The sequence below is a fragment of the Pseudopodoces humilis genome, chromosome 13 (assembly GCF_049639895.1).
Source record: "Pseudopodoces humilis isolate 2021_Gansu_Grassland_sample_001 chromosome 13, ASM4963989v1, whole genome shotgun sequence".
NCBI classification, from domain to species: domain Eukaryota; kingdom Metazoa; phylum Chordata; class Aves; order Passeriformes; family Paridae; genus Pseudopodoces; species Pseudopodoces humilis.
This window is the reverse complement of record NC_142212.1, coordinates 9,074,037-9,097,686: the sequence shown is the minus strand read 5'-3', so window position 1 is coordinate 9,097,686 and position 23,650 is coordinate 9,074,037. Positions and strand designations below refer to the sequence as shown.

The 23,650-nt window shown below is 43.9% G+C and overlaps 1 protein-coding gene across 6 annotated transcripts in view; it reads right to left on the bottom strand.

The window, feature by feature from the left end:
• FLNB (filamin B) overlaps positions 1-23,650 on the bottom strand; it is an 86,597-nt gene that overhangs the window by 23,946 nt on the left and 39,001 nt on the right. For 4 of the 6 annotated variants that reach the window (XM_088061890.1, XM_088061889.1, XM_088061895.1 and 1 more), the window contains 24 exons: positions 22,000-22,097; positions 20,970-21,117; positions 17,891-18,009; positions 17,088-17,165; positions 16,165-16,327; positions 14,664-14,861; positions 12,835-12,972; positions 11,563-11,689; positions 10,876-11,012; positions 10,312-10,505; positions 9,879-9,992; positions 9,219-9,362; positions 8,757-8,880; positions 8,343-8,503; positions 7,740-7,830; positions 7,333-7,502; positions 5,202-5,319; positions 4,221-4,483; positions 2,994-3,591; positions 2,599-2,772; positions 2,058-2,220; positions 1,543-1,703; positions 717-884; positions 20-109 (listed from right to left, as the gene is read on the bottom strand). In XM_088061890.1, coding sequence (XP_087918016.1) covers positions 20-109; positions 717-884; positions 1,543-1,703; positions 2,058-2,220; positions 2,599-2,772; positions 2,994-3,591; positions 4,221-4,483; positions 5,202-5,319; positions 7,333-7,502; positions 7,740-7,830; positions 8,343-8,503; positions 8,757-8,880; positions 9,219-9,362; positions 9,879-9,992; positions 10,312-10,505; positions 10,876-11,012; positions 11,563-11,689; positions 12,835-12,972; positions 14,664-14,861; positions 16,165-16,327; positions 17,088-17,165; positions 17,891-18,009; positions 20,970-21,117; positions 22,000-22,097 — 3,939 coding nt within the window. The remainder of the gene's footprint in view (positions 1-19; positions 110-716; positions 885-1,542; positions 1,704-2,057; positions 2,221-2,598; positions 2,773-2,993; positions 3,592-4,220; positions 4,484-5,201; positions 5,320-7,332; positions 7,503-7,739; positions 7,831-8,342; positions 8,504-8,756; positions 8,881-9,218; positions 9,363-9,878; positions 9,993-10,311; positions 10,506-10,875; positions 11,013-11,562; positions 11,690-12,834; positions 12,973-14,663; positions 14,862-16,164; positions 16,328-17,087; positions 17,166-17,890; positions 18,010-20,969; positions 21,118-21,999; positions 22,098-23,650) is intronic. The other 2 variants (XM_088061893.1, XM_088061894.1) reach the window with 1 other exon arrangement.

The window sequence follows — 23,650 nt, the reverse complement described above, 5'->3', positions numbered from 1 at the left end:
AGTTACTGAGAGTTCAAACCTGTCTCAGTGCCACCCTTTGGACCATCTTTAAAGAAATCTGAAATTGCTTTCAATGGGGAGCGCCATCCCGGGGAATCCATCGCATCCGCTAGAATTAAAGAAGTGTTACCTGCAGGGAACCTGCACAGCAAGACCTGACACTCCATTGGGGAGACAGCTCTCACCTCCCAGCAAGGTGAGACTTCCATCCAACAGGTACTTGCTGCCAAGATACTGTGCCACTGGGACACAGCTTTCTAGGTTAATGCAAACACCATTAATGCTATCACTCAAGGGCCTTGCTGCTCTCTGGGGACCACTGAGCAATTTCACCACGGTTCAGAGACTTCTGTGATCCACTGACACAGGTTTCCCAAGTCACTGTTCACATGTTAGACTTTGGATTTACTTTTTGATGTCTAAGACTTAACACACCATTGTTCACTGGTGATGGTTACTCATATCACTTCTCCCAGCCCTGCAGATTAGGTGATTAGGCTAGAGCCATCAAAGATACTGTCCAAAGCAGCACTACCTAGGATACAGCTCTCCTTTCACAGCATGACATGTGGGTCAGCTGCCAAGGGGCACATGACAGATGAACAGGACCAGAGGGAAATGCTCATTTGAGTGGCATCTCCACCTTTGCAAGTAGGGCCAGGACTATGCCCAAACACAGATATGGGCACAGCCAGATAGAATACTTTGGTTCTTACCTCTGGGACCCGTCACCAGCACTTCAAGAGGTGCTATTCCTGCCTTGCTGGTGTCTACAGTAAAGGACTGGGGGATTTTGGCTCGAACAGCTGTACCCAGACCTGGTCCTGCTATCTTCACCTTGCTGGGATCCACAACATCCTTCACAGGAACCTTGAATGGACTGCCTGGAAGTTGACATAGTGTTAAACACAAGGTTAACAGTTACAGAGAACAAGAGATCTTTTTTCTCTACTTTTCCTTAGGCGTTTTTAAAATTATCCCTCTGCTGCAGGCAGGAATGACAACCCCACAGTCTCCACACCACCCCTCTGCTTCTGCAAAAGGCAGAAGTGTAATGATGGTGCTTCTACATTTTCACAGAATTTTGGACAACAATTCTGTTGTGACCCATCTGCTTCTCACACCTCAGGAAAAAAAACAAACGTGAAAGAAATCAGAAGTGTGAATGAAGCATCATGGAGGCAACACATTTCCTTATATCTTACTAAGTTCAGTATGTCAACAAAGAGAATGGGAACAACAGGAAACATCCTCTCTTACTGCAGAACAGGATCTTTAATGCATCCACATACCAATTTTCATTACCTACAGTACTACACACCACTTGTGCATAATATCAGTTACTTGTCAAGGGTTAGTGTCCCTTTTCCTGTCCCACTCATCTATACCCATTTGAGAAAATGCCACTGCTATTTCTGCCTGAATTCTGAGGAAAATCACATCAACATCCTACAGCACAAGGGAGACGCAGCCAACTGAGAACTCTGAGTCCATAGTTTGACTTCTTCCCTCTTCTGAAATCCACTGAGCAAAAGCTCTTACCAGGAATATGCTCTCCCCCATACGTGATGTTAACATCGTAATCTCCTGGAACATAAGGAACATACTCGGCACTGCAGCTCCCATCTTTGTTATCTTTACAGCTAATTTTAGATTCTGAAGGTCCTTCAACAGTTATTCCAAGGCCACCAATTCCTGCCCCTCTGCAAGACAGAAACACACATTGTTAAGAGTCATCTGTTTTCAAAGCAGCTTTGTAGCCTTCACATGCTCTGATTTTCATAGTTTTGAAAAACGTGTTCAGCCTTCAGAATGTGCTGGCATGCAAAGCTGTTCAGCACTACCTCACTCAAATTTTCCTAGAATTTTCTCCTCAGTAACTATCAATCCCTAATGTCAAATGTTTGCAGAACAGAGTAGATGAGTAGACAGTCATCAGCTGGACACAGCTTGGCCTTTTTATAAACATTTGTACTGAGTTTAGCATTCTACATTGCACATACCACACACTCCTTCCCCCCTCAGATATTCCTTCAAGATCAAACAGGCCTCATCACCTGGTTACAACCGAAAAGGCATTTGGCTGATTTGTGAAAGCTTCTGTAAGTCCAGGTCCTTGTGCCTTCACACGTGATGGATGGCAGCCCTCTGCAACATTCACTCTGAAGGGACTATTTGGTACAGGCACACCATCATACATCACGCTGACTGTGTGCGGACCTGTTAAGAAGAGGGAAACATCTCCTGAATTCCCTAAATATGCGCTTCACTTAACATAATTCTACAAGATGCTACAGACTTAAATGTCAGTATATGGGCAAGAGTTTCCTGTTACATTTCACAAGACTTCACTAGTATTTTGTAACTGAGATTCCATCTACACACTGTTCTTCTGAAGACAAGTTACCGTAAAAGTCAGTTCTTCAAGTTAAAATTCTGCTACTTCCAGCAGAATTAGCTCCTCTACTGGCAGACCTCTTGCAAAGATGCCAAGAAGTTACTGGCAGACCTCGGGGGTTTGCCAAATGAAAGTGGCAGAAGAGCTGCTTGCTCTTGGTTTTTCCCTTTCAAGCTAAAGAAAACAAGCCCCAGGGTTACCCTTTTCAAATGGTGTGTACTCCACTGAATATGTTCCATCGGCGTTGTCTTGGATGAGACAGTCTGTGGGGGAGCCAGATGGGCTCGTGATCTGTGTCCTAATGTGGTCACCACCAGCCTTTGTTAGAGGTCGAGCATCCACAGTGAACTCAGTTGTAGCTTCTCGGAAGACATCTACAGGAAATGTTTTGAAGAGTCACTTCAAGAAGTGCATATATTCCAACAACAAAACATTTGGTGAAGCAGCATGACAAACAACTTGTTTGGGAACATGAGACTCCTGTCTGTCCAAGGATCACCATGGAAACACGCAAGGCTTTTAAAACTTTCAAAGCTCAGAATAGTCAAAAAGGACTGCAAGTCCTACAGATTCTGATAAGAGAAGTTAGTCTCACCTTTTCCTTCGACTCCTGGCCCAAACACTTTAACTCTGCTTGTGTCCACAGCTGGCTCCACTTTGACCCGGGCTGGGAACTTAGGCACCTGCTCTCCTCCATATCTCATCTTGATGGTGTACATGCCAGCTAGGAGTGGCACATAGGTAATGACATAGGTCCCATCTTTGTTATCATCGATCTGGACCTCAGCTTTGGAACCAGTATCTGACACCATGTCCACCCGCAGGTCCCCAGGACCAGCTTCTGTGCAGTCGACATTCAGCAGCCCTGCCTCGCCTACTTTACCACGCTCCAGACCTGGGCCTGTAGCAATGACTTTAGAGATATCAAATGGCATTTCTATATCTGCCTTAAAGGGCGAACCAGGAATGTGAACTTCTTCAAAGAGGATGTTTACAAAATACTCTCCAGGCTTCGTAGGGAGGTAGGAGACAGAGCAGGTTCCATCGCCGTTGTCCGAACATTCAATTTTAGCTTCACACGGACCTTCTACTGTCAAACCCAAACCTCCAGTTCCTGCCCCTTTGGTATCTATTGTAAATTGGGCTGGTTTTCCAACAAGGCCCCCTCGAAGACCTGGACCATGAGCTTTCACCTAAAAGAGAATATGCAGTTGAGTTAAACAGCCTTTTCCATGTTATTGCCAGAAGACTTCCTAGTTAGACTTGCTTGTATGTTGGATTTGATTGACAGACTCTTAAAAATACACAGAAAGCACTGTATCCTTTGACACTCAGCCCATTTTTACTGTAAAGCTGGTACTTCTCCTCCAAAGAGGTTTCTAGGTAAGGATATCTATAATCTCACCGTAGCTGTTTTTATATAGCCATGGGAACTGAAAGGTAGAAATTTTAAAGTAATTGATGGCTGTACACGCTTTTCTTTAAATATATTTCCCTAGGAAAAAAAACATCTTAATACATCAGAGATGCTTATCAGACAGACTTCAGTTAAATTAGGAGCAATGCTTAAATTTGCCACACTATGGCAAGCAGGATGCTTGCCATATTTTTGATTAGTTCAATTTTTTATTTTTTTTTTTAAATACAGTGTTACAGGAATGAATTCTACAAGTCATGGAGGCTGCAAAAGGAATCAATGAGCACTCTAAGTAATGATGTTCCTCAGTATGTTTTGGCCAAGACCAAGCCAAATCTCATGCAATAGCCCACAATTCAATTTTCAGGTATCAGTTGCTGTTACAGCCCTATACTGTTCACTTACCTTGGAGGGGTCTGGAGGTAACGTGGCCTCCACAGTGTAGGGGCTCCCTGGGATCGGGTTACCATCATAACTCACATCCACCACATACAGTCCTTCTTCCCGTGGGATGTATTTTGCAGTGCTGCACTCCTTACCCAGAACTGGTTCCACAAGACATGGCACAGCTTTCCTCATAGGACTGGAAATATTAACCTCCAGTTTACCTTGCCCACCAGCTCCTTTGGTATCAATTACAAATTCCTGATCCTTCCCAACTTCCACTCCTGAAGAAGACAAAATCCATATTACATTACTTAACATCAGACAGCAGTCCAAGGAATCTCCCATGCACACATCACTGAGGGAGCAGCTACTGGCAGAGCCCTGCCCAGTCTGCATTCCTTCGAAGGCAAAAAACCCTCCCAAGCCAAACAAACAAAAAACCCAAAACAAAACAAAAACCCAAAAACAAATGCTTTGGTTAATTGACACTACAAAGCTACAGGGGAAAATAAGCCTGTAAGGTGTGGTCTGATAGTATCAGAGGCTCATTTCAGGAAAGACACAATATTTCACAGCCTTAAGTTCTTCCACTTTCAGATAACAAAAAGACTGTGAATGACACTGTGCATTGTAACAGTTTGATGCATTTGAATAGCTGTCTATCCCTCAGGGAAACAGATTTCATAAGTGAGTGCTCAGCCTGGTGAAGCCTCCAGCTCTGCTCACCACAAAGGACCAAACCTCAAACACATTTTCTCCACATTACTATGTAATCTTAGCAAGAAAGGAAAAAAAGAAAAGGAAATCCAAATTGAAATTCAGTCCTCAAGAGGACCCTCTAAATAAGTGTGGTCAGGTTATAAAGTTGGAGCTGGTTGATCCCCAGCTGTAGCAAGCTAAAAAGGAGATTGTTTTGCCTACTCCTGTTCCAGCAGGACATGTTGGCTATCACCCAGACTCCAGAGACCCTTCAGAAGCTTCCAGCCCACGGGTACTTACTGTTTTCGAGTCCATTGACTCTAACTTTGCTTAGGTCTAGAGGAGCAGCAACGCCCACCGTGAAAGGGCTTTTAGGGATAGGATCACCACCATAAGTTACCAAAACCTTCATTGGACCCTAGTTGGAGAATTTGCATGTTAGCTCAGTTCCTCACTTTGCACAGACACACCAAAACCCAAGCAGTACAATACCAACTTACCTCTACTATCTGGCCACAGCCAAGCTTACTGGTTTATGGACACTAAAGCTTTCACACCACTGCAGCCCTTCCTTCAAAGTACTAAATGGTTTTTATTTAATACAGGAAGAGCAAAAAAGACAGTTCTTTCCAACCTTTATTAGACTATATTCAAGCTGCCTGGCAAAGCCTCCAGCTCAGGCTGGCTCCCACCCTCCCAGAGCTCAGACCCGACAGCTGAATGAACGTCCCACTGCTCCAGACCAGGTATCCCCTTCCACCACATGGAGAGGCCAAAGCTAAGAGGCCATATTATTACAGCATCTGAAATACCAGGGGTTTAAGCTCTACAAGTCAGAAAGATTAATGCTCTTGTGTATTTTGGCTGGAATGCTGCACAGCCACGGCAAGCTCCAGCCCGTGATGTGTGTTCCTTTTATTCTCTCCTACCGCAGTCCATATTTTAGCTATATTCACTGTTTGCTTACTTTTCATTCTTGGCCAGTTTTGCTCAAAAATGAAATAATCATGGATGTTTCATGCAAGCTAGTTGAATAGCTTTCCATGATTATTTTTGGTTGTTTCTAGAAAACACACACACGGGTAGCTGTAGCAACACCACGAGATAGATAAGGCCAAATAAACAGCATTAAACCAAGGCTGCTCTGTGACTGACGCTGCCCCTCAGGAATTTAACTACCTACTCCATCCTTCCCCTGCTCTGAAGAGTTCACTGTCCCATTCACAAGCTACTGCTTAGGAACCTGAGAAGGACAGAGTCCAGGAAAGACCTCTGTGCTCACAGCATGGAGGGACAATGAGGCTACTCTAATTACTGAGCAGTCTATTTTCATCTCTTTTTAACCATTGCTCTCCTGCCACTGCTATTTGCAAGCATCTCCTGTAAGCCTACAGCCCTTCCATGAACCATGGTACTTCTCCAGATGGAAGACACAACTGGAAAACCTGGTTTGGGCAGCCTGGCTTGTTTCATCAGTGATTTTCAGGTGAAACACAGCAGTCTGGTACTGATCATGAACGCACAGAATATAGAGGAGTGCTCCGTTCTGCATACCAACCCTGACTAAACAAGCCAAAGCCTTTCCAAACAGGCACACCAGCCACATCCTGAGATCATGCAACTGCTTTATCAAAAAACAAATGCTAGCTCTATGGTGCTTCCAAGAATTCTGAACAAGCATTATCAGCTAAATAACACTGCAGTCTTCTTTATCAGTTCACTCTTATATAGCTTCATTCAAGGAAGCTGGGGCAGATGACCTAGTAGCAAATTTGGTTGCTCAGGAGAACAAGAGCAGCAAAACACTAAAATCTCAGCACCAGAGCACCTATGTCCTCAGAAATATGAGATTTGTGCATTCTGGTGTTTAGTGGCCCTTTACAAACATACAAGTACAGCATAAGGAAAAATACTTCTAGTTAGTAGGAGTTTCCACTTTCAGCCCTTTAATGGTGCTGCTAGAAAGGCACCAACTTCATCACTTGCCTACTGGGAACTAGTGCAGCATCACCCAAACTCTTCTTTTTGTCCCTGCACTCCACCTCCTTTGACACCAGCAGCTTGCCACAATCCCAACCTGCAGGACTCTGGCAGCTGGGGCAGCAGTCAGCTCTATTATAAAGTCTGGGAAGGTTTGCCACCTCTCTCCTTCAATTGATAAGGTATGGAATGACAATGTGAGCTGTGTGCTACTGTGTCAGTATCTCCCTCTGCCATAGAAAAGAAAGCAGTGGCAAGCTATCAATAACTACACCAGAAAAACTGCTTTCCAGCTCCCATTGTACTGCAGGTGTTTGGGATCCTGGGGACTAGGATACCCTGGCAAGTTTTTTCTGCTTTTCCCTCTGTGCACAGGTACTAGGGAGGGAGGCCATTGCACTACAGCAACATGAGTTGTTCACTCTTGTACTGCTACACGAGTCAGACCTACCTGCTGTATGGGTGTGTACCTAATAGTGTGGGAATAGTCATAGTTGTCAATGATATCCAGATCCATCACTGCCTCTCCTGGCACAGAGCTGCTGAACTGAACATCCAGTGGTGCTTTTCCAGCTCCCTTGGTGAACACAGTGAAGTGTGTTGGTTTGCCATTTTCCACACCTGAAGAAAAATGTTAATTCTAATTTACATATGGCTCACACACAGAAACTCTTCTCAAGAAGCATTCAGTACCCATAAAGCCCAGTCAAGCAAAATGCCAAGGGAAAGGTATTATTTCCAACTGCCTGACACCCCACCCTGCTGCTGCATCCCAGCAATTCTGAGACAGGCTGTCACCATCCTGCAACAGCTCCTCATGATCCAGTACTGGTCACACTACATGAACCCAGCTCTCACCAGTTTTGTTCAGCCCAGGTCCCTCAGCTTTCACTTTGCTGGCATCGTGGGAGGGGTCCACTTTAACTCTGAATGGGCTGGCAGGAATTTCCTGCAACAGAAACAGAACTCCAAAAATAACTAAGTCACTCTTCACTAGTCAAAATTAAACAGATAATAATTTAAAGATAATTCTACTCTTAATTCCAGCATCTTGAGTAAAATTTCACCTCACTTAAACATTGCCTTCTGAGTACTATAATTCAAAATATAGGGCAAAGTTAACAGCTGGAAGTTTGTCCCTCTTTTTTATTTTTAAGAAAAGCTTTTTCCGCTGTTTTCCTTGAAAAGTCACTTAGGCTTTTTTAGAAGGCAGCCTTGCCCCACCATGGAGACCACACTCACTATGCCAATCCAACATATTACACAAACTTCAGTGTCCCTGACGAACCCCTCTCACTTGCATACATGCAAGTATTACAAAAGAAATTTCCATTTTTCACACTGTTACAGAAACAGTGACCAAACCAAGTGCATGTGAGCTGATGTTGAAAGAGCCAGATGTGAACTGGCAAATGCATGGTGAGCAAAGAAACATCAGGCTGCAAAATGAAGATTACAAACCTCTCCTGCAAAAAGCACTTTAATAGTGTAGCGCCCGGCGGCAGGTGGCGAGTATTTCACTGTGAATGTATCATTAGCATTGTGGATGATGTCAAAATCTATGTCCTCTTCCTCACTGCTGACCACACGAGCATCACACTTAATTCCAACACTGACATCACCTAGGAAAAGCAAATGGAGGTTTTGCTACTGGACAGCACAGACATTGCCAGCCAAACAGCCAGACCATTTCCATTTCTAGCTGTCTGAGTTACTGTGTTAACTAATGTAACAGATCAGATCACAATTCACTGCAATGTTCTGCTTCCCAAGGTTTTTCCACTAAATAAGGAAAATCAGCATGGAAGAGTATATAATCCTCTCCTTGCATGACCTGTGATTCTCATACTACAGAACAGCCCAGCCTGCTTTTACCTTCTCCTGCATCTGTGCAGTCCACAGTGAAGTGGGTCGGCTCACTTGCTTTCAGGCCAGTTCTCTCCACGCCAGGTCCAAACACTTTGACTTTCTGAGGATGACTCCCTTGACCTATAAGGACCTACACAAACTCACAAGGGTCAGGATCATACATCTCTGCTAAAATTGAGATCACAACCAAGTCAGAGCATTGCTTGGAGAGGAGCTATAGGATAACAGATGCAAATGAATGGTCCCAAATCTCTCAGGCTGCAGCTAGGCTGATAGGAGACCACCAGTGAGTTTGTAAAAACAGAAAGATTCATACAAGTGGATAGACTTCTAAAAAAAAAAATGGAGCAGGACACACCTCTTTGAAGTTCACAGAAGGGTTTTATGATCCTAGCTGTACTCACAAGTAGTTGTGAGCACTACAGTCCTATTTGGCTAGAACTAAGAACTACTCATCTCTGTACTTACCCTAAATGGACTATTGGGCACATTGGCTCCTCCCCAGACAACAGAGATTGTATGTTTGATTGGTTTAACTGGCACATAGGAGCAGGCAAACACACCATCAGGCTTGCTCTTTATCTGGATATCAATAGGGTTTCCTTCTCCATCCTAAAAAGCAGTAATACAAGCAGAAGGTTCAGGTACTTCAAAAATGTTTGCATAGTTTGAACAGCCCTAGACTGTTCCAAAATATGTCAGGTTTTTGTTTTTTTTTCCCCCACAACTGCAGTTCAGAAATACTGAAGAAACATGCAATTTACACTCCTGTAAGTCTTCCTCATCTAACACTTGATCATTCATACACCATCCTACAACATATAGTAAATTCACAGGCTCAGAGACACTTCAGTGCTTCCAAATGACATCTCAAGGAAATTACACCTTACTTTGCTTACTTTTCCTTCCAAGTAAGGAAGCAAAGCCATGTACTTCATACACTTCAGAGCAGTCACTTTGTCTTCGGTTGTTGCCTGACTACATTACACAGATCAAAGCACAGAGCTTTGACTGAATTACACATGCCCAGAATTAAGTGGTGTGTGAGTAGAAATACTTAAGGCATTTTTCCAAACAGTATTAAAGCCCTTTTGCTGCAGTTTCACACAGCTGCCTTTGGGTTTTTACCTGTGCATACATCTTCAGAGGTGCTTTCCCAGCATCCTTGGTTTCAACTGTGAACTCAGCAGGATTGTTCACTATGCAGCCAGTCCTCTCCAAGCCTGGGCCATAAGCCTTCACCTATAAGAGCACCTCAAGAGTATTAGCTTGCAGTTCAAAAAGAGAAACAAAACTAAGTGATTTATGTATGAAGACCTGCCCCTTCCACAAACCCCATGAAGCATGCAATACTACTTCAGCAAGTTTTCATTACATTAAATCAAAACCACAACAGTGTTATTAGAAAAAGCTGGGGAATATCTGGCTGGATAATATCTCAGCAAATTCAGAGCTTTAAGCAGAGGCAGCTTAAGAGTCTACTACCAGAATCCTTTAGAAACATCTCTGCTGTAGTTACCTCAAAGACATGCTATGCCATGGGTGAACTCCTATGCCTCACCTTATCCGCGTTGAAGTCTCCTGAAGCTGGTCGAATGAAGGCCATGTAAGGGCTGTCTTTTATGTCCTCATCATCGCACATGATGTGCACAGCATATTCACCAGGCTCTTTGGGCCAATACTTCACATCACATGAGCCATCATTCTTGTCATCACACTCAATTTTAGCCTGAGAAGGGCCTTCTATTGCAAAGCCTGAAAAAGGAACAAGTAGGTTCCTCATGTTAGGTTTGTGGTGGCCACTAATTTAACACCACTTCCACAAATCGCTTTTTGTTAGCCATAACCATGCCTGATCTCTCAGTCACCCCCCCTTCAGTAATATAGGAGATAATCCATCATCCATCATTCCCTTCTGCATCTCATCCCACAAAACCAGATTAACACTCTATCACACACACTCCTGTCTCTAGGACTTGCCTTTCATACTCTGATGCTTATGTTTAGACCGCAATGTCCTACAGACATGTTTTTTTTACTGTTGGGAAACCTATTGTTTCTCATGAGTTTGCTGCTAGCATTGCAAGATACAAATATTTCAGGGAAACTAAATCAAGTAACGTACCAAGAGAGCCAACTTCTGTGCCAATGGACTCGACCACAAAGTCGGCTGACTTGCCCACAACTCCCTCATGCAGTCCTGGCCCCCAGGCTCGCACTTTCTGAGGACCTGCTTCATGACCCACCTGAACTTCAAAGGGACTACCAGAGAAAAACAAAGCATTAGAAATGCTATTAGAAACTGTGACAAATACAGAATCTATGTTTTCCCCCAGATATTTTAATGAGGCTTTACATTGGATTTTCCAAATTAATAGATGCTACCATGTGGTGGCACAGTGCCCAGCAGTGTCTTTCTAGCAGAGGTCATCCAACCCATCACATGCTTACATCTTCTACCACAAATCCTGAGTGTCAAATACTTGCTCTGCTTGCTATAGCTGTGGACACTGAAGTAATAGATCCCTTCAAAATCTTACAGCAAAGTTCAAGCTGCATGATCCACCATATTTTATAAGGTTTTTTTATTCATGATTTTGCATTAGAAAGACTGACGCAAATCACCCTTCAGAGTTTTGTCAAGCTGCTGCAGCCAGAAAACAATCTGTTAAAAGTAAAATGGTACAACAATTTGCCACTAACTTGTCTCCCCAGTGCTTCTTCAAAAATCAGTTTTAAAAATTTAGAAGCCCACCAACTACACAACCCACTGAAGGATACAAAAATGCCCAAAAAGCTACTTTTGACTCACCTTTTTGGGATGTTTTGCCCACCCCATGTAATTGTGACAACGTACTTCCCTGGCGTGGCTGGATAATATTCAAATGCATATAAACCATCCATAAAGCCTTTTTGTTTCACCAACTCCTCCAAGCCCTCTGTTGAAAGATCAGTTCAGCATTGAACTTAACAGTTTCCATCCTGCTTTCAATTACTCAGACAAGTTCATGTTTTCTAGTATTTATTTTAGCTAGCAAGAATAAATTTCTTCCACCAGGAAAAAAAAAAAAAAGGTCAGGTTATAAGGAAGTTAGTTCTAGCTGCCCTCTAGGACTAAGACAGCAAACACTTCCAGAAGAAATACAGCAGAAAGTATTTTAGGTTACCAGACTTAATAAGTTCCCTTGTGTTTTATTTTCTTAGTCTGCAGTATGATGCATGTCATATGTTAAAACAAAAAAGCCTAACATTTGTCAGACTTTGTAACCACAAGTATGCAGGGAATGCCTACTTTTCATTTTCTTCAAGATGAAGAATTCAGGAAGAAAAGCTTAATACGCTAAAATTTACATTGATACGCCTGTTGCTTTTTTTCCCCCCAGCCTCATGAAGCCACACAGTCAGAGCTCTGTGTGTGTGGAGGAGGTGAAGGAAATACAATGCACCTTTGAATGCTGCTCCAGGTGGGGGGAGGTGGCGGGCTCAGAGTACCACACAGGGACTGCCGCTGGCAGCCACAGGAGCCAGCAGCCCCTGTGCTCCCTTCCTCGCACAGCCTGCCAGGCAGAGAGCCACATGCAGAGCTCAGGACCAAGGGATCTGGGGATGGATCCTCACAGATGGTCTCTGTCAGCTTGGGTTCCTTTCCTCCTCTGCTTGTGTGCCCAAGCAGCTAGTGCAACCAGGAATACTGCTCTGAGCCATTCCCAGCTTTATGAGAGCAGGATTTCCATCTTGCCAGACCCTGGAGTGTGACTTGCTTCCACAGTCTGGATGAAGATACAATGTGTACCCATAAAGCTTAGAGGCCACAGCAGGCAGATACACGGGTTTCCTCAGTTTTGCTAACCGATGCATTAAAATGGAAAGAACTAAAACCAGATATAATCTTACCCAGCCCTGCACATCAAAACCTCCCCAATAGACACAAAGTACCAATAAACCCTTCTGAAATGTGGCTTTTTATACAGATCCCATCAGGTCCATCAGGACACCATCTCCTTCCTGCTCTTCCTTTTCCCAGGCTCTGCTCCTCCCCCTTCTCTAAAACACATGCACAGCACAGATTCACCCCAGCACTCACTTGGTCCCTTTATAGTCACTCCAAGATCTCCGCTCCCTGCTGCTCTTGTATCAACCTTGAAGTCGGCCGTCTCCCTGATACGGACACCCTTGGGCTGCAGACCTCGACCAGTGGCACGACAGGCGTTGGGGTTGCAGGCTGCAAGGCAACTTCAGGCATTACTACTGTCTCTGATCTCAACATACAGGCAGCCTAGCCAGCCTGGGACAACCTTTAGTTTAATGTTGACTCAGGGCAACCACAGCTTAGCTTTTAACACAAGCTTATAGCATTAAGGCAGACAGACAGGAGTCTGCCCAGCTGCTGTCTATGCCCCCCAGCTTTTAGGCAGTAGTGCAGCCAGGCAACACTGACCCCTTCCAAGACCATTTTATAGAATGACTGCAAACACTGAAGCCCTGCTGCTTTCCAATTCAATGCCAGTTATCAATACAAGACTTTTCCATAGCTATCACATAAGAGATTATTTACCACAGACACAACCTTCCTGACGCCTTTCGCGTTGAGGCCCACTGCAGTGTGGGGTGAACGGTCCCTTTTGCAGATAAGCCCCAGTGAACAGTATTATTCTGCTGGTCTTTCAGAAGCACATGACTGGGATAACTGCTATTAACAAAGCTGAGTTTTGCCTATGCTTTGTTAAAAGATGCTGCATCAAATCCCCCTTGCTTGTCACAGTTCACACTTTCACAGAGGCAAAGTCACCAAGCCTTCTGCAGACTGAAGCAGGGTGGGGCAGGAGGTTACACATGGCTTAGGCTTATCTTGGCCTCTTTACTGCAAGCACTTCTCTGGGCCTGCAGAGTGGCTACAGAAATTACACACACTTAGGAATAGTTTTCATTACACAATCCCAGCTGTCATAAGGTTTTCAACACCAGAGACCTGGGAGGTTTCAAGAGACTTACAAACAACCGCAGCTTCCCAGCACTGTAAACCAAACACGCATTTTCCCCAAGCACACCGTGCTCACAGCAGAAGCACAAGTCTGCCAAGCAGATTGTTAGGTTTTCACTCATTATACAACAGCTTACAGGTTTTCCCCTCACCCCTGCAGCAGCCAACATCGTCCCGTGTCCTACACTGGATGGTGTGAGCAGGGATTGTGTGCCATCTGCCAGCTCTGAAAGCTCAGTGGGGACACACAGGAGCGTGGCTGACGTGGAGTGGGAACAGCTTGCAGAGCACTTATACAGCTGCGTCAGGCAGCTTGTGGTTAAGCCAGTTTCACTGACTGGGTCACACAAAGCTTCAGTTCACTTGCAACTTTCCTCCCCAACCCCAACAAAACCAAAAATCCTTTTGGCTGGGACAAGCTGCAGGCTAGAAGCTTACAAAAGCAAACATGACGGAGCATCCTGCACACCTCTTACCAACTATGAAGCCATTAGCAGTGAAGTCCAAAATTCCACAAATGGAGGGTAGCTCAGGAGAGATGAGCAGAGATCTAAAAGCATAGGAGCACGTAAGGATGGAACAGAAAGCAAATTAGGTGTCCGTTAAGGAGGAAAACAGTAAATACAGTCATTTGAGGAACAAGGGTGGAAAACGGCAAGACACTGCATAGCTGCATAAATTACTCAAAAAAAAAAAATTCAAAGGGCAGCTTAACATTTGTAAGTCTAGGCAGAAAGGAAACTAGCAACAAAAGCCATATTACTGTTAGAGAGCACTGTTTTACCCTAAGAGTACTCAGGTGACCCACTGAAACAGGACCAAGATGTTGAAAGGTACAGAGAATATAAAAGGCATGATCCAAGCATATTCTGTGATCACACTGAAGGAGAAAAGTGGCCATCTACATTTACATGCATTTTCAAAAAACATACCCTCTCCAATGAGAACAGTGCAAGGAGTTTTGGGAATTGCCTCCCCAGCAAAAGTCACTTTGACAATGTGAGGACCAGCTTGAACAGGTTTATAGGTGCAACGGTAGACTTGGTTGCCTTTGTCTTCCACTACAACTTCAGCAAGGCTTCTCCCCTGAGGATCCTCCACTTCCACAATCACATCACCCACACCAGCACCTGCAAAGTAAACAAGCCCAGCTGAGCCTTGGCATCTCCACCAGCACCAGGCACCTTGTTTCAGACTACCACCAGCTGTTTGGGCTCAGCCAGCCATCTTCTGCTGCCCATTCTAGGTACAGCCTCTGCATTCAGCTTTTGCTGACAGCAGTCAAACATTTGAGCAGGGAATGGGCAAGACAGTATGGTGGCATTCCATGAAGTCAAACTGACGGGGCTCTGCTCTGCTGCTCCAGCCACAGGATTTCACAACATAGTGAATGTACATACAGCCTGGTTACCCTATGGATACCATCCTGTGGTACCTCTATCGCAGATCAGCTCACAGCTTTACCAGTCAGTTCAATCTCTCCAGCTTTGAAGTGGTTTAGATTAAGAGATTGAACAAATGAATGCTGGTCTGACAAGGATCCTCTCTGCTGGACTATATGTATTCACTTTTGTTCAGACACCTGCTTCTCTCACATCTTATTCAACTCATCATACAACAAAAACAGTTTTCTATATACTTTCAGAGGCCAGACCTGTCTTTACATGATTCAGACCACTCCCTCTCTCAATTAGAGGTTGAACTAATAATTCCCTCACTATAACCACATTTAATTTTATTCCTAAGCTCCCTCAGGCAGAATGAAATTTCAAATATGCTACTCAGCATATTTTGGTGTTTAAATGCTACAAGTAACTGCCCTAAGTAGTTTCACATTGTTCTAAATGAATTAACATTTGTAGCATCTTATTGACTCATTCCTCTAGGCTACAGCATTGGCCTAATAGCAGGTAACAAATAATGTGATGGAGATGCCCTAATGAAGATAGTAGCCCTCTAATAATTACAATAGAGGTTGAAACCAGTTCATCATTGAAGTATGAACTCAAAGTAAGTAGCACTGCAGCAGGTTCTTTCTGTAGAGCTAAATATAGAACACACTATGCGTTTGCAGATTGCTCACAGTTTATCCTTTACATTTATATTCAACATGTCACATTCCTGTTTAAAATGAGTTGGGAAAAGAAACCAGCCTTTCAAAAAAGAAAAAAGAACTTGACTGCTGTCATCCAGCAAATTCATGGCAAATTTCTGGGTCAGGCTTAGCACCCTCTTGCCCCAGCTCAGCTCTGCACTTCAAATACTTCATACACAGCTGAAGCATTCTGAGCAGCCCAGCTATTATTATTTCACCTATGAGTTTGACAGGGCAGCAAATTCTCACCCACTTTTCAGCATTTTTATTTCTCCGAGGCCTTAGGTTCTCACATTTGAGGAAACTGCAGGATTTCCATCATCACTCATCCTGCTTACCTGCTGTGTAGAGGTCAAAGTAGGTAGGCTTATTGGCAATGTTCCCTGCTGCCTCCAGTCCTGGTCCCTTTGCTGTCACTTTACTTGCATCTCCCTGGGCTTTGTCAACATTCACTTCAAACGGGCTCTTCGAGATGTGCTGCCCAGCAAACAGGACTGAAACCTAGAGACAGACACCATCAGCTTAGACCCACCCCTGGCAGAGGCAGAGCTCAGACCACCACCATAAAGCCAAGCGCAGGGTCAAGCAGGTGCATTTATAACACAAAGACTCTTTCCCTCAGAGGTGAGGGACCATTCATCCCACAACCCTCATCATATCCATGCTAACTGCTGGCCACCTTCTTAAAGTTCTATTGATTACAGAGTCAGGCACACCAGCATGGAAGCTTGAATCAGCATGTGCCAATACAAGGTGGATCTCCATCCAGCAATAAAGTGGGAGCAGAAGTTGCATTTTATCTTTTCAGGCTGGCTGTGGGGACCAGCAACCCTAGGAAGTGTGAAACAATATGATCACCCATTATAAACTTACATCTATGGGCATCCAGGGACAAAGGTAGGGAATCCTTGTCTGCAAAATCCCTACAGTGTACAGTACCACCAGCAAAGAGACCATCTAGAAACATCTGTTGTTTTCATGACAACCCACAAAACCAGCTTTGTGAGTTGCACAAAGTGGCTCAGCTGTAGCACTTGATACCCAAACACAAATGCACTTTCTCCCAACACACACTTCTTTCCCCCTTGAGAAGACAGGAGTCCAAAAGCCAGATGGAGAACTAAGGCCTCATCAATTTAAATTTTCTTCAGGATGCCTGGAGTGACTCTTTACTCATCAGTGAGCCCTCAGGGGCTCATGTTAACAACCTGTAGAGCAGTGTGTCTAGCAAGAGAATACTGGTTATTGACACAAAACGCACCTTGTGAGGTCCAGTAACCCTTGGAACATACTGTACTGAGTAGGTCTTGTTTTTGTCACTGGACGGCGTTATCTTCGCCTAGGAGAGAAAACACATCCATCCTCAAGCTGTGCCTATGCACGCCAGCTGAACTCTTTTCTGATACTGCAATCTATTTCCAGAGTCAGCAATGTTAGACCCTTGTTGCTGTAAGAGCAGGGATCCTTGCTATCCCCCTCTAGCCACATGGAAAAACATCCCATTGGTTTTGTCTTGACAAGAGAGGAAGCAAGCCACTTTCTCCCCACCCCAACCCTTTCCTTTGCTGTTAATTGCTCTAGTGAGGCAGGCCAAAAATGAAGAGACAGTAAGTCCAATGTACAGCTGTATTTTTCTGGAATGCTGTAACATGATCAAGTGGAACACTTGGATAAGAAGTTTCTATAAACACTAAAACCAGCATTTTAACTCAAAATGATTCATGGCATCTAAATAGCTGCTTTAGCCATTCTTGCAGAATGAATAAATGCAGACAGTGATTTAGTGATGTATGTTATCTAAAAACAGGTCAGAGTGTACTTGGCCAGTACTGCAACTACTGGACGCTGGAGTTGTGTTGCTTAGCTGCAGGTAGTGACTTTTTTTCAAGGCAATTATGAAGAAAAGCTTAAGGCTTCTTACACTTTAGATAAACAGTATTTTGCAATTTCTTTTTAGATTACTTATTTGTTAAGAACTCACTTGTGAAAGATGAAGGGTACTGCAAAAAACTACAGCATTCAGACTAATTTGACTTTTCCATACAAGACACTTAACGTACATACCTCCTCTCTGTTGCCTTCTGGATCTTCTATGAAGACCATCAGGTCACCCTGCCCAGCACTGATAGTGTCCACTGTGAAGATGGCAGGCTGCTTCACCATGTTCCCATGAGGCTCAATCCCTGTGAGACAGATACAGAACAGCACATTAGCTGCTGCCACAAAACCTGGAAGACAGTTTGGAGGCTACCCAAAGTCTGTGCAACCTATTCTCCATCAGAATTAGTTTCCCCAGACTCCTGCACGTCATGTCTTAACCATATGCCCAGAGCATGATGCTCACACTAAAGCCTTCCCTCACAATACAAGCATTTTAAAAAATTGGTTGAATCACTGGCACTCAACTCATCTTACAATCTCTGACCAAGTCAGGAACCCAGCTGCTATCTAGATTCGGGTGAAAGCAAGTTACCCTGACAGGTACTGAGGGTCACCCCTGCTGCTGGCAAGTGCAGGGCTGATGCTGACAGCAAATGGGGTATGTGCATTAGCTGCTCTTTAGGAGCTGCTCTGCTTCCCACATCTAAATGCTCAAGTGTGTTGCACCACAGGACAGGTGACTAGAGAAGCAGGAGAGAAATTTCCAGAAGCCTTCAGGTGAAGGCATTACGCTAGAGCAGACAGTAAAAGACTTACTTTAAACAATATCAAAATCTTACTACTCAGTTTCCACTTAACTTTTAATCAGTTTCCTTATTCCCCAGCACAGGGCCTGCTACAGCACGCATTTACCAGCAGGGTTTCATCATCTCCCTGTACACAGTCCCAGGTCATGACATCTGTCATGGTGGTGTCAGACTGAGTGGGTGGAAGAACTTCCCAAAGTTGCTGATTCCAGACTAGCCCAAACACATATACCCTTCCGTCCAAGGCAATTACTCCTTGGCTGATTCATAAAACTGTGGACACTACTAGCATAGCACAATTAGTGGAAAGTGCAAAGTCTGATGGATTATAGAGGAAGTGGTTGTGAACAACAGAATTCCTCAGCTTCTTTATCTTCAGAAAACAGTAACTTGAGAGTAATGCAAGGAAGATCATGTTTTTGCTAGGAAATCTGAGCATTCTGATAAGGTGTTAACAATTGACTTACTCATTCTTTCAAACTAAGACCTAGATTACCATCTAGCTGAAATCTAGCTATGAATTTGCTGTGTGTCTCTCCAGTCCATCCCACAAGCATTAGGATATGGTATTTAAGTTAAGTATCCCACCTTCTGCAAGCACAAGGAGAAGGATTGATTATCCTCCTCTGAAGACAGCTTCAGCCAGGACACCATTAGTTACACCACTTTCTTAGCCTATACGTCATCTTCTAGATGTTACTATCTTATCAGTAGTCTGCTTTGGATGGTTAAGCGAGAACTCCTAGTGCACCACTGATGACTGCACAACCCTGTACATCCCCTCTGCAGGCTCATTTCACCCAGCTCTACACGTGGCTGTCCCTGGCACAAACCCCCACAGTGCTCAGGGTGGTGTACTACAGCTAAGACTCTTGTTAGGAGGTTGTGAAGAGCTTACATGAAAAGGGGTAATAAAAAGAGCTAAGACTGACCCACTTTGTACTTGCACTCATCTTTTTTCTGGAAGCATGAAAACCTGTTTTGCAGCTGTCCAAAAGACCCTGCTCAGCAGAGGACTGAGCCCATTTGCTGATGGAGTTACCTTCCAGTTATGACATATCTTAGCAGACAGAATTATCAGTTAGTACATTTAGTGACTCTGTTTTGGCAATTAACTTCAGGAAAACATCAATCTTTCAAGAAGAGCTACTCACTCTAAAGTAATTTTCATTACAATGGCTCCAGAACAGAACACACATGAAAACACACAACAAAGTAATTCCAGTTTTTGAATGAATAAAAACATGACTAGAGCCAGACTTGACAGACTGAGGCAGGCTGATCAGTCATTTACACATCTGGGGCCTGAAAAATGTGTCTGTGTATTGCTGTTTGCTGTGAAAGGCACCTACAAAGGACGTAAATCCCAAGTCAGATAGGTGCTAACACTCTGACTGCAGCAACTGCTCTTAAGTGCATAAATAAAGTCCATGTCCCTTCATTCCACTAGTTAAGTCCCAATGGAAAATCATGTTTAAAAAAACACAAGCAAATAAGAAAAACAGAAAAAACCAGGAAAGTTTCGTTTCTTTCCATTTCACTCTTGTACACCCAATTCTAAAAAATGCACTCATTCTAAAAATCTTGAAGGACCAACAGCAGCCCACACATGTAAAAAAAAAAAAAAAAAAAAAATTAAGATGGAATGGAGAGCCAAGTGTAATGCTGGAGATGTCTTCCAACATACCAAGCATATTAAAGGTAAAATCTATTACTTATTCAGTTGTGACTATGCACCAATCTAGAATAGAACCTCATCCATAATTATAAGAAATTATCAATTTAAAAGGTCAGTTAAAAATAAGAATGCCTACATAGATTTACAGCTGCATAAGCATCTATGGACAATCAGCAAATTCTGCCATAAGTCCTTCCAAACAGCAAATACAGCCTTTCCAACATAGACTCATCACTGTGTAATGTCTCAAGGGCTACCAACCCATCTCTGTACACGTGCAAAGTACTCAACACTACCAATCAACTCAAGTAAGTAATTTAGAATTAGCCCACTCTAATATACATTAAGTCTGGGAAATGGAAAACTGTCTCTACAGAGCCTGCTGAGAGACAGTGAGGTGATGTTTTTTCCTTCTTTTACAGAGTGCTTCATCACAAGAAGCATTCACTGCTAGATTATCACCCAACAGCAGCGATACTGCTGGCCTGAATTGCACACCAAGGTTATTTTAGCCCCATATCATGCTACTTCTTCCAGCTGTGGATGGGAAGCTGGCAGCTTGCAGAACAGGTTCAGACTGGGGAATTTACATGTTAGAACTAGGAGTGCCTTTTGGACTATATCCATGTATTTCTGAAACCAGGCACCACACCAAGAGTATACAAGTGAAACTTTGAAGTCAGTTACAGTAGGTCTGAAGTTCAATATAAGCAGAAAACCCCACCCAGCTTTCTGAAGAGTTACTGCTCCATGCAGCTTCAGCTCACCAAGTTCTTACCTCTGCCATAAGCCCTTGCTTTCTTTGGATTCAGTTTGGGTTTTAAAGGAGCTCCTGGTTTCAGCTTGGCTTTGGGGAACTGGGACAGGTAAGTCATCACAGAGTGCTCATCCACATCAGGGTGGATAATTTCTTCAGGGGTAATAACCTGAAAGGCAGTGCAATTCAACAGATTGTGCCAGTGCTTGGTTACCGCAAGTCAACACAGAAACAGAACTATGACACAGACTTAAATTTCAAAACTCCCACATGCTAATGGGATTTCTTACATTTACTTTCCCTTTGATACACACAACATGATTTATAATCTCAGGCAAGAAAATCAAGCAGCTCATTATTGTCCCAGTGTGGTTCGGGGGCTTTTTGTGCCGTGATTACTTAGGGGTTCACAGGAGACTGAAAACAGCTTAATGGTATCACAGCAAGACAGCAGTAGTCATGTCTCCCTTGAGAAGTGGCACGGCAATAATCTATACTGAAAAAGTTAGTAATTCATAATCCTGTATGCCACAGCTCTGAACTGCAAAGCTTTCAGAGCAAAACTTGTGAGCAGTCTCCTCTCCTGCTTCCACAATACAAGCTACGTCAGAGATTTCTGGAATTCTGTCCAACTTTATCAGCATGAAAATAATCCAGTTTGTAAATATATTGCTCTCTGAACATTATCATTGCAGGTGATTTCCTAAGCCAACAAGATTTTCTTCTGTGGAATTCAATGCAGCAAAACTCATTCCATGGACTAACAGATCAGGCACCACCACACAGGCCCTTTCCTCCCACCCTACATGCCGCAACAGCAGCTGTCTTCAGCAGAGACATCTACACAAAATCTTATAACCAGGGCTCTGAAATGTAATAGCATGTTTCATTACAGTGCACCATTTCTCAGGCAACTCTACATGAGCTAACAGTAACTTCTCAAAGCATCCAAGCAGCTTCACCTGTTTTCATCAATTTAAACTCCAGCTAGTCACAAGGCCAAAGCTGGCCACTGTGCTCCCCACAGGCAGCCCATGTGTTGGTGGCTTACCTGCGGCACACCCAGCCAGTCATCCGCCTGCTGCATGGCTTCCCGAGCGTTGTCCACGGGCTTCTTCGGGTCCCAGGTCTCCCAGTCAGGGCACAAACCTGCAAGCACATTTCAGTTGTGTGTTATCTGCCAAGGTGCTTCCCTAGCTGAAGAAACCAAGTATAAATTCCACATCCCCTCGCATTACACTGCTTCGCAGAAAGACATTCAGAGCTTTGCAGAAGTAACCAAAACAAGCGCATGCTGCTCACTGAAACAACGCTAAGACAACAATCAGTGTAGAGTCATAGAATGGTTTAGGCTGGAAGGAATCTTTAAAGGTCATCTAGACTGACCCCTCCCTGCAATGAGCAGTGACATCTTCAACAGAGCCCTGTGCAACCTGACCTTGAATGTTTCTGGGGACAGGACATCTATCATCTCTCTGGGCAATTTGTGCAAGATACCACTCTAAATTTAGCACAAATACATCCACCATCCTTTGTGTTTCACTGGTTCTCTTGCAGCATATTTGGTACACATCTTAAGTTGCAATGCAAGATGTAACCAGGAGTATGTATTCTATGACCATCTGTTAAAACCAGGTGGGGCAGTGTTCTTTATCTCTTTCATGACCCATCCTCCCTCCAAGGGGAGATCTTCTTTTAATGGGCTATTGAGTCTCACTGCAGGACTGATAAAATTACATCATCCCACTGTGAGATGCTCCACCCAGGGGGAGGAGCCAAGCATTCCTACTGGATATAATCTGAGACTTGGAACACCACAGTCAGCCTGTTCCCACTGGATTCCCAGAGGAAGACCAGACCCATCTACTCCACCACTGGATCTTCAGAGGAAAACAACAACCTTCTACAGGATCACTGCTTCAACAGAACCACATCTGTCATTCCAGGAGGACTGCAGCCACCATTTAATCTGACTGCTATCAACACCCTGACCAACAGGGTGTCAGGGTGTATTCTGACTGACAGTGTTTGGTACTACTGCATTTAATTTTAATTTTCCTATTAAACTGTAGTTCTGACTTGGAATCTCCCATTGGTTTGCTTTCAAACCAGCACAGTAAAGAAAATTTAAACCGCTTGCCACAGCAGCCTAGATTTCATTAGATGAGCACCAGCAATCCCACTAGCAAGTCTGTCTTATAGGAAGGTGAGGAAATTCTGCCTTTTTCACACTTCATCAAATTATTTGCCTATAAGCAGGTTAGTCTCAGCTTGCTAAACACTGAAGTTTCAGTTAGTGTGCAGCTTTTTGCTGGTCTGTGCTCCTTCTGCAATCCTATTTTAGGAGAACACATGAAGCCTCCCACTGCACCCTGAAGTTGAAAGGTTGTTGGCACTTGCCGTGGGAACAATCCTTTTTTCCATTTAGGAGCCAGCATTTCTGCCTTTGTCCCTTGCACCCAGTACACAGCTTAGATGTGGCGCCTCCCATAATGCAATCACACATTCTGCTACAGGCCAGAATTTCTCTTGGCCAAGAAGTTTACAACTTGCTGCTTCCTGCAGCTGGTCTCTTTGGATTCTTTTGATTTTCTTGAAAGCCTCATTCCAGTCTCAAGCTCAGCAGTGAAAACCTCCCATCGGAAGAGCAGCCACAAGGACAACAAGCAAGGACAACACTGGCCATCAGAACAAAGGACTTA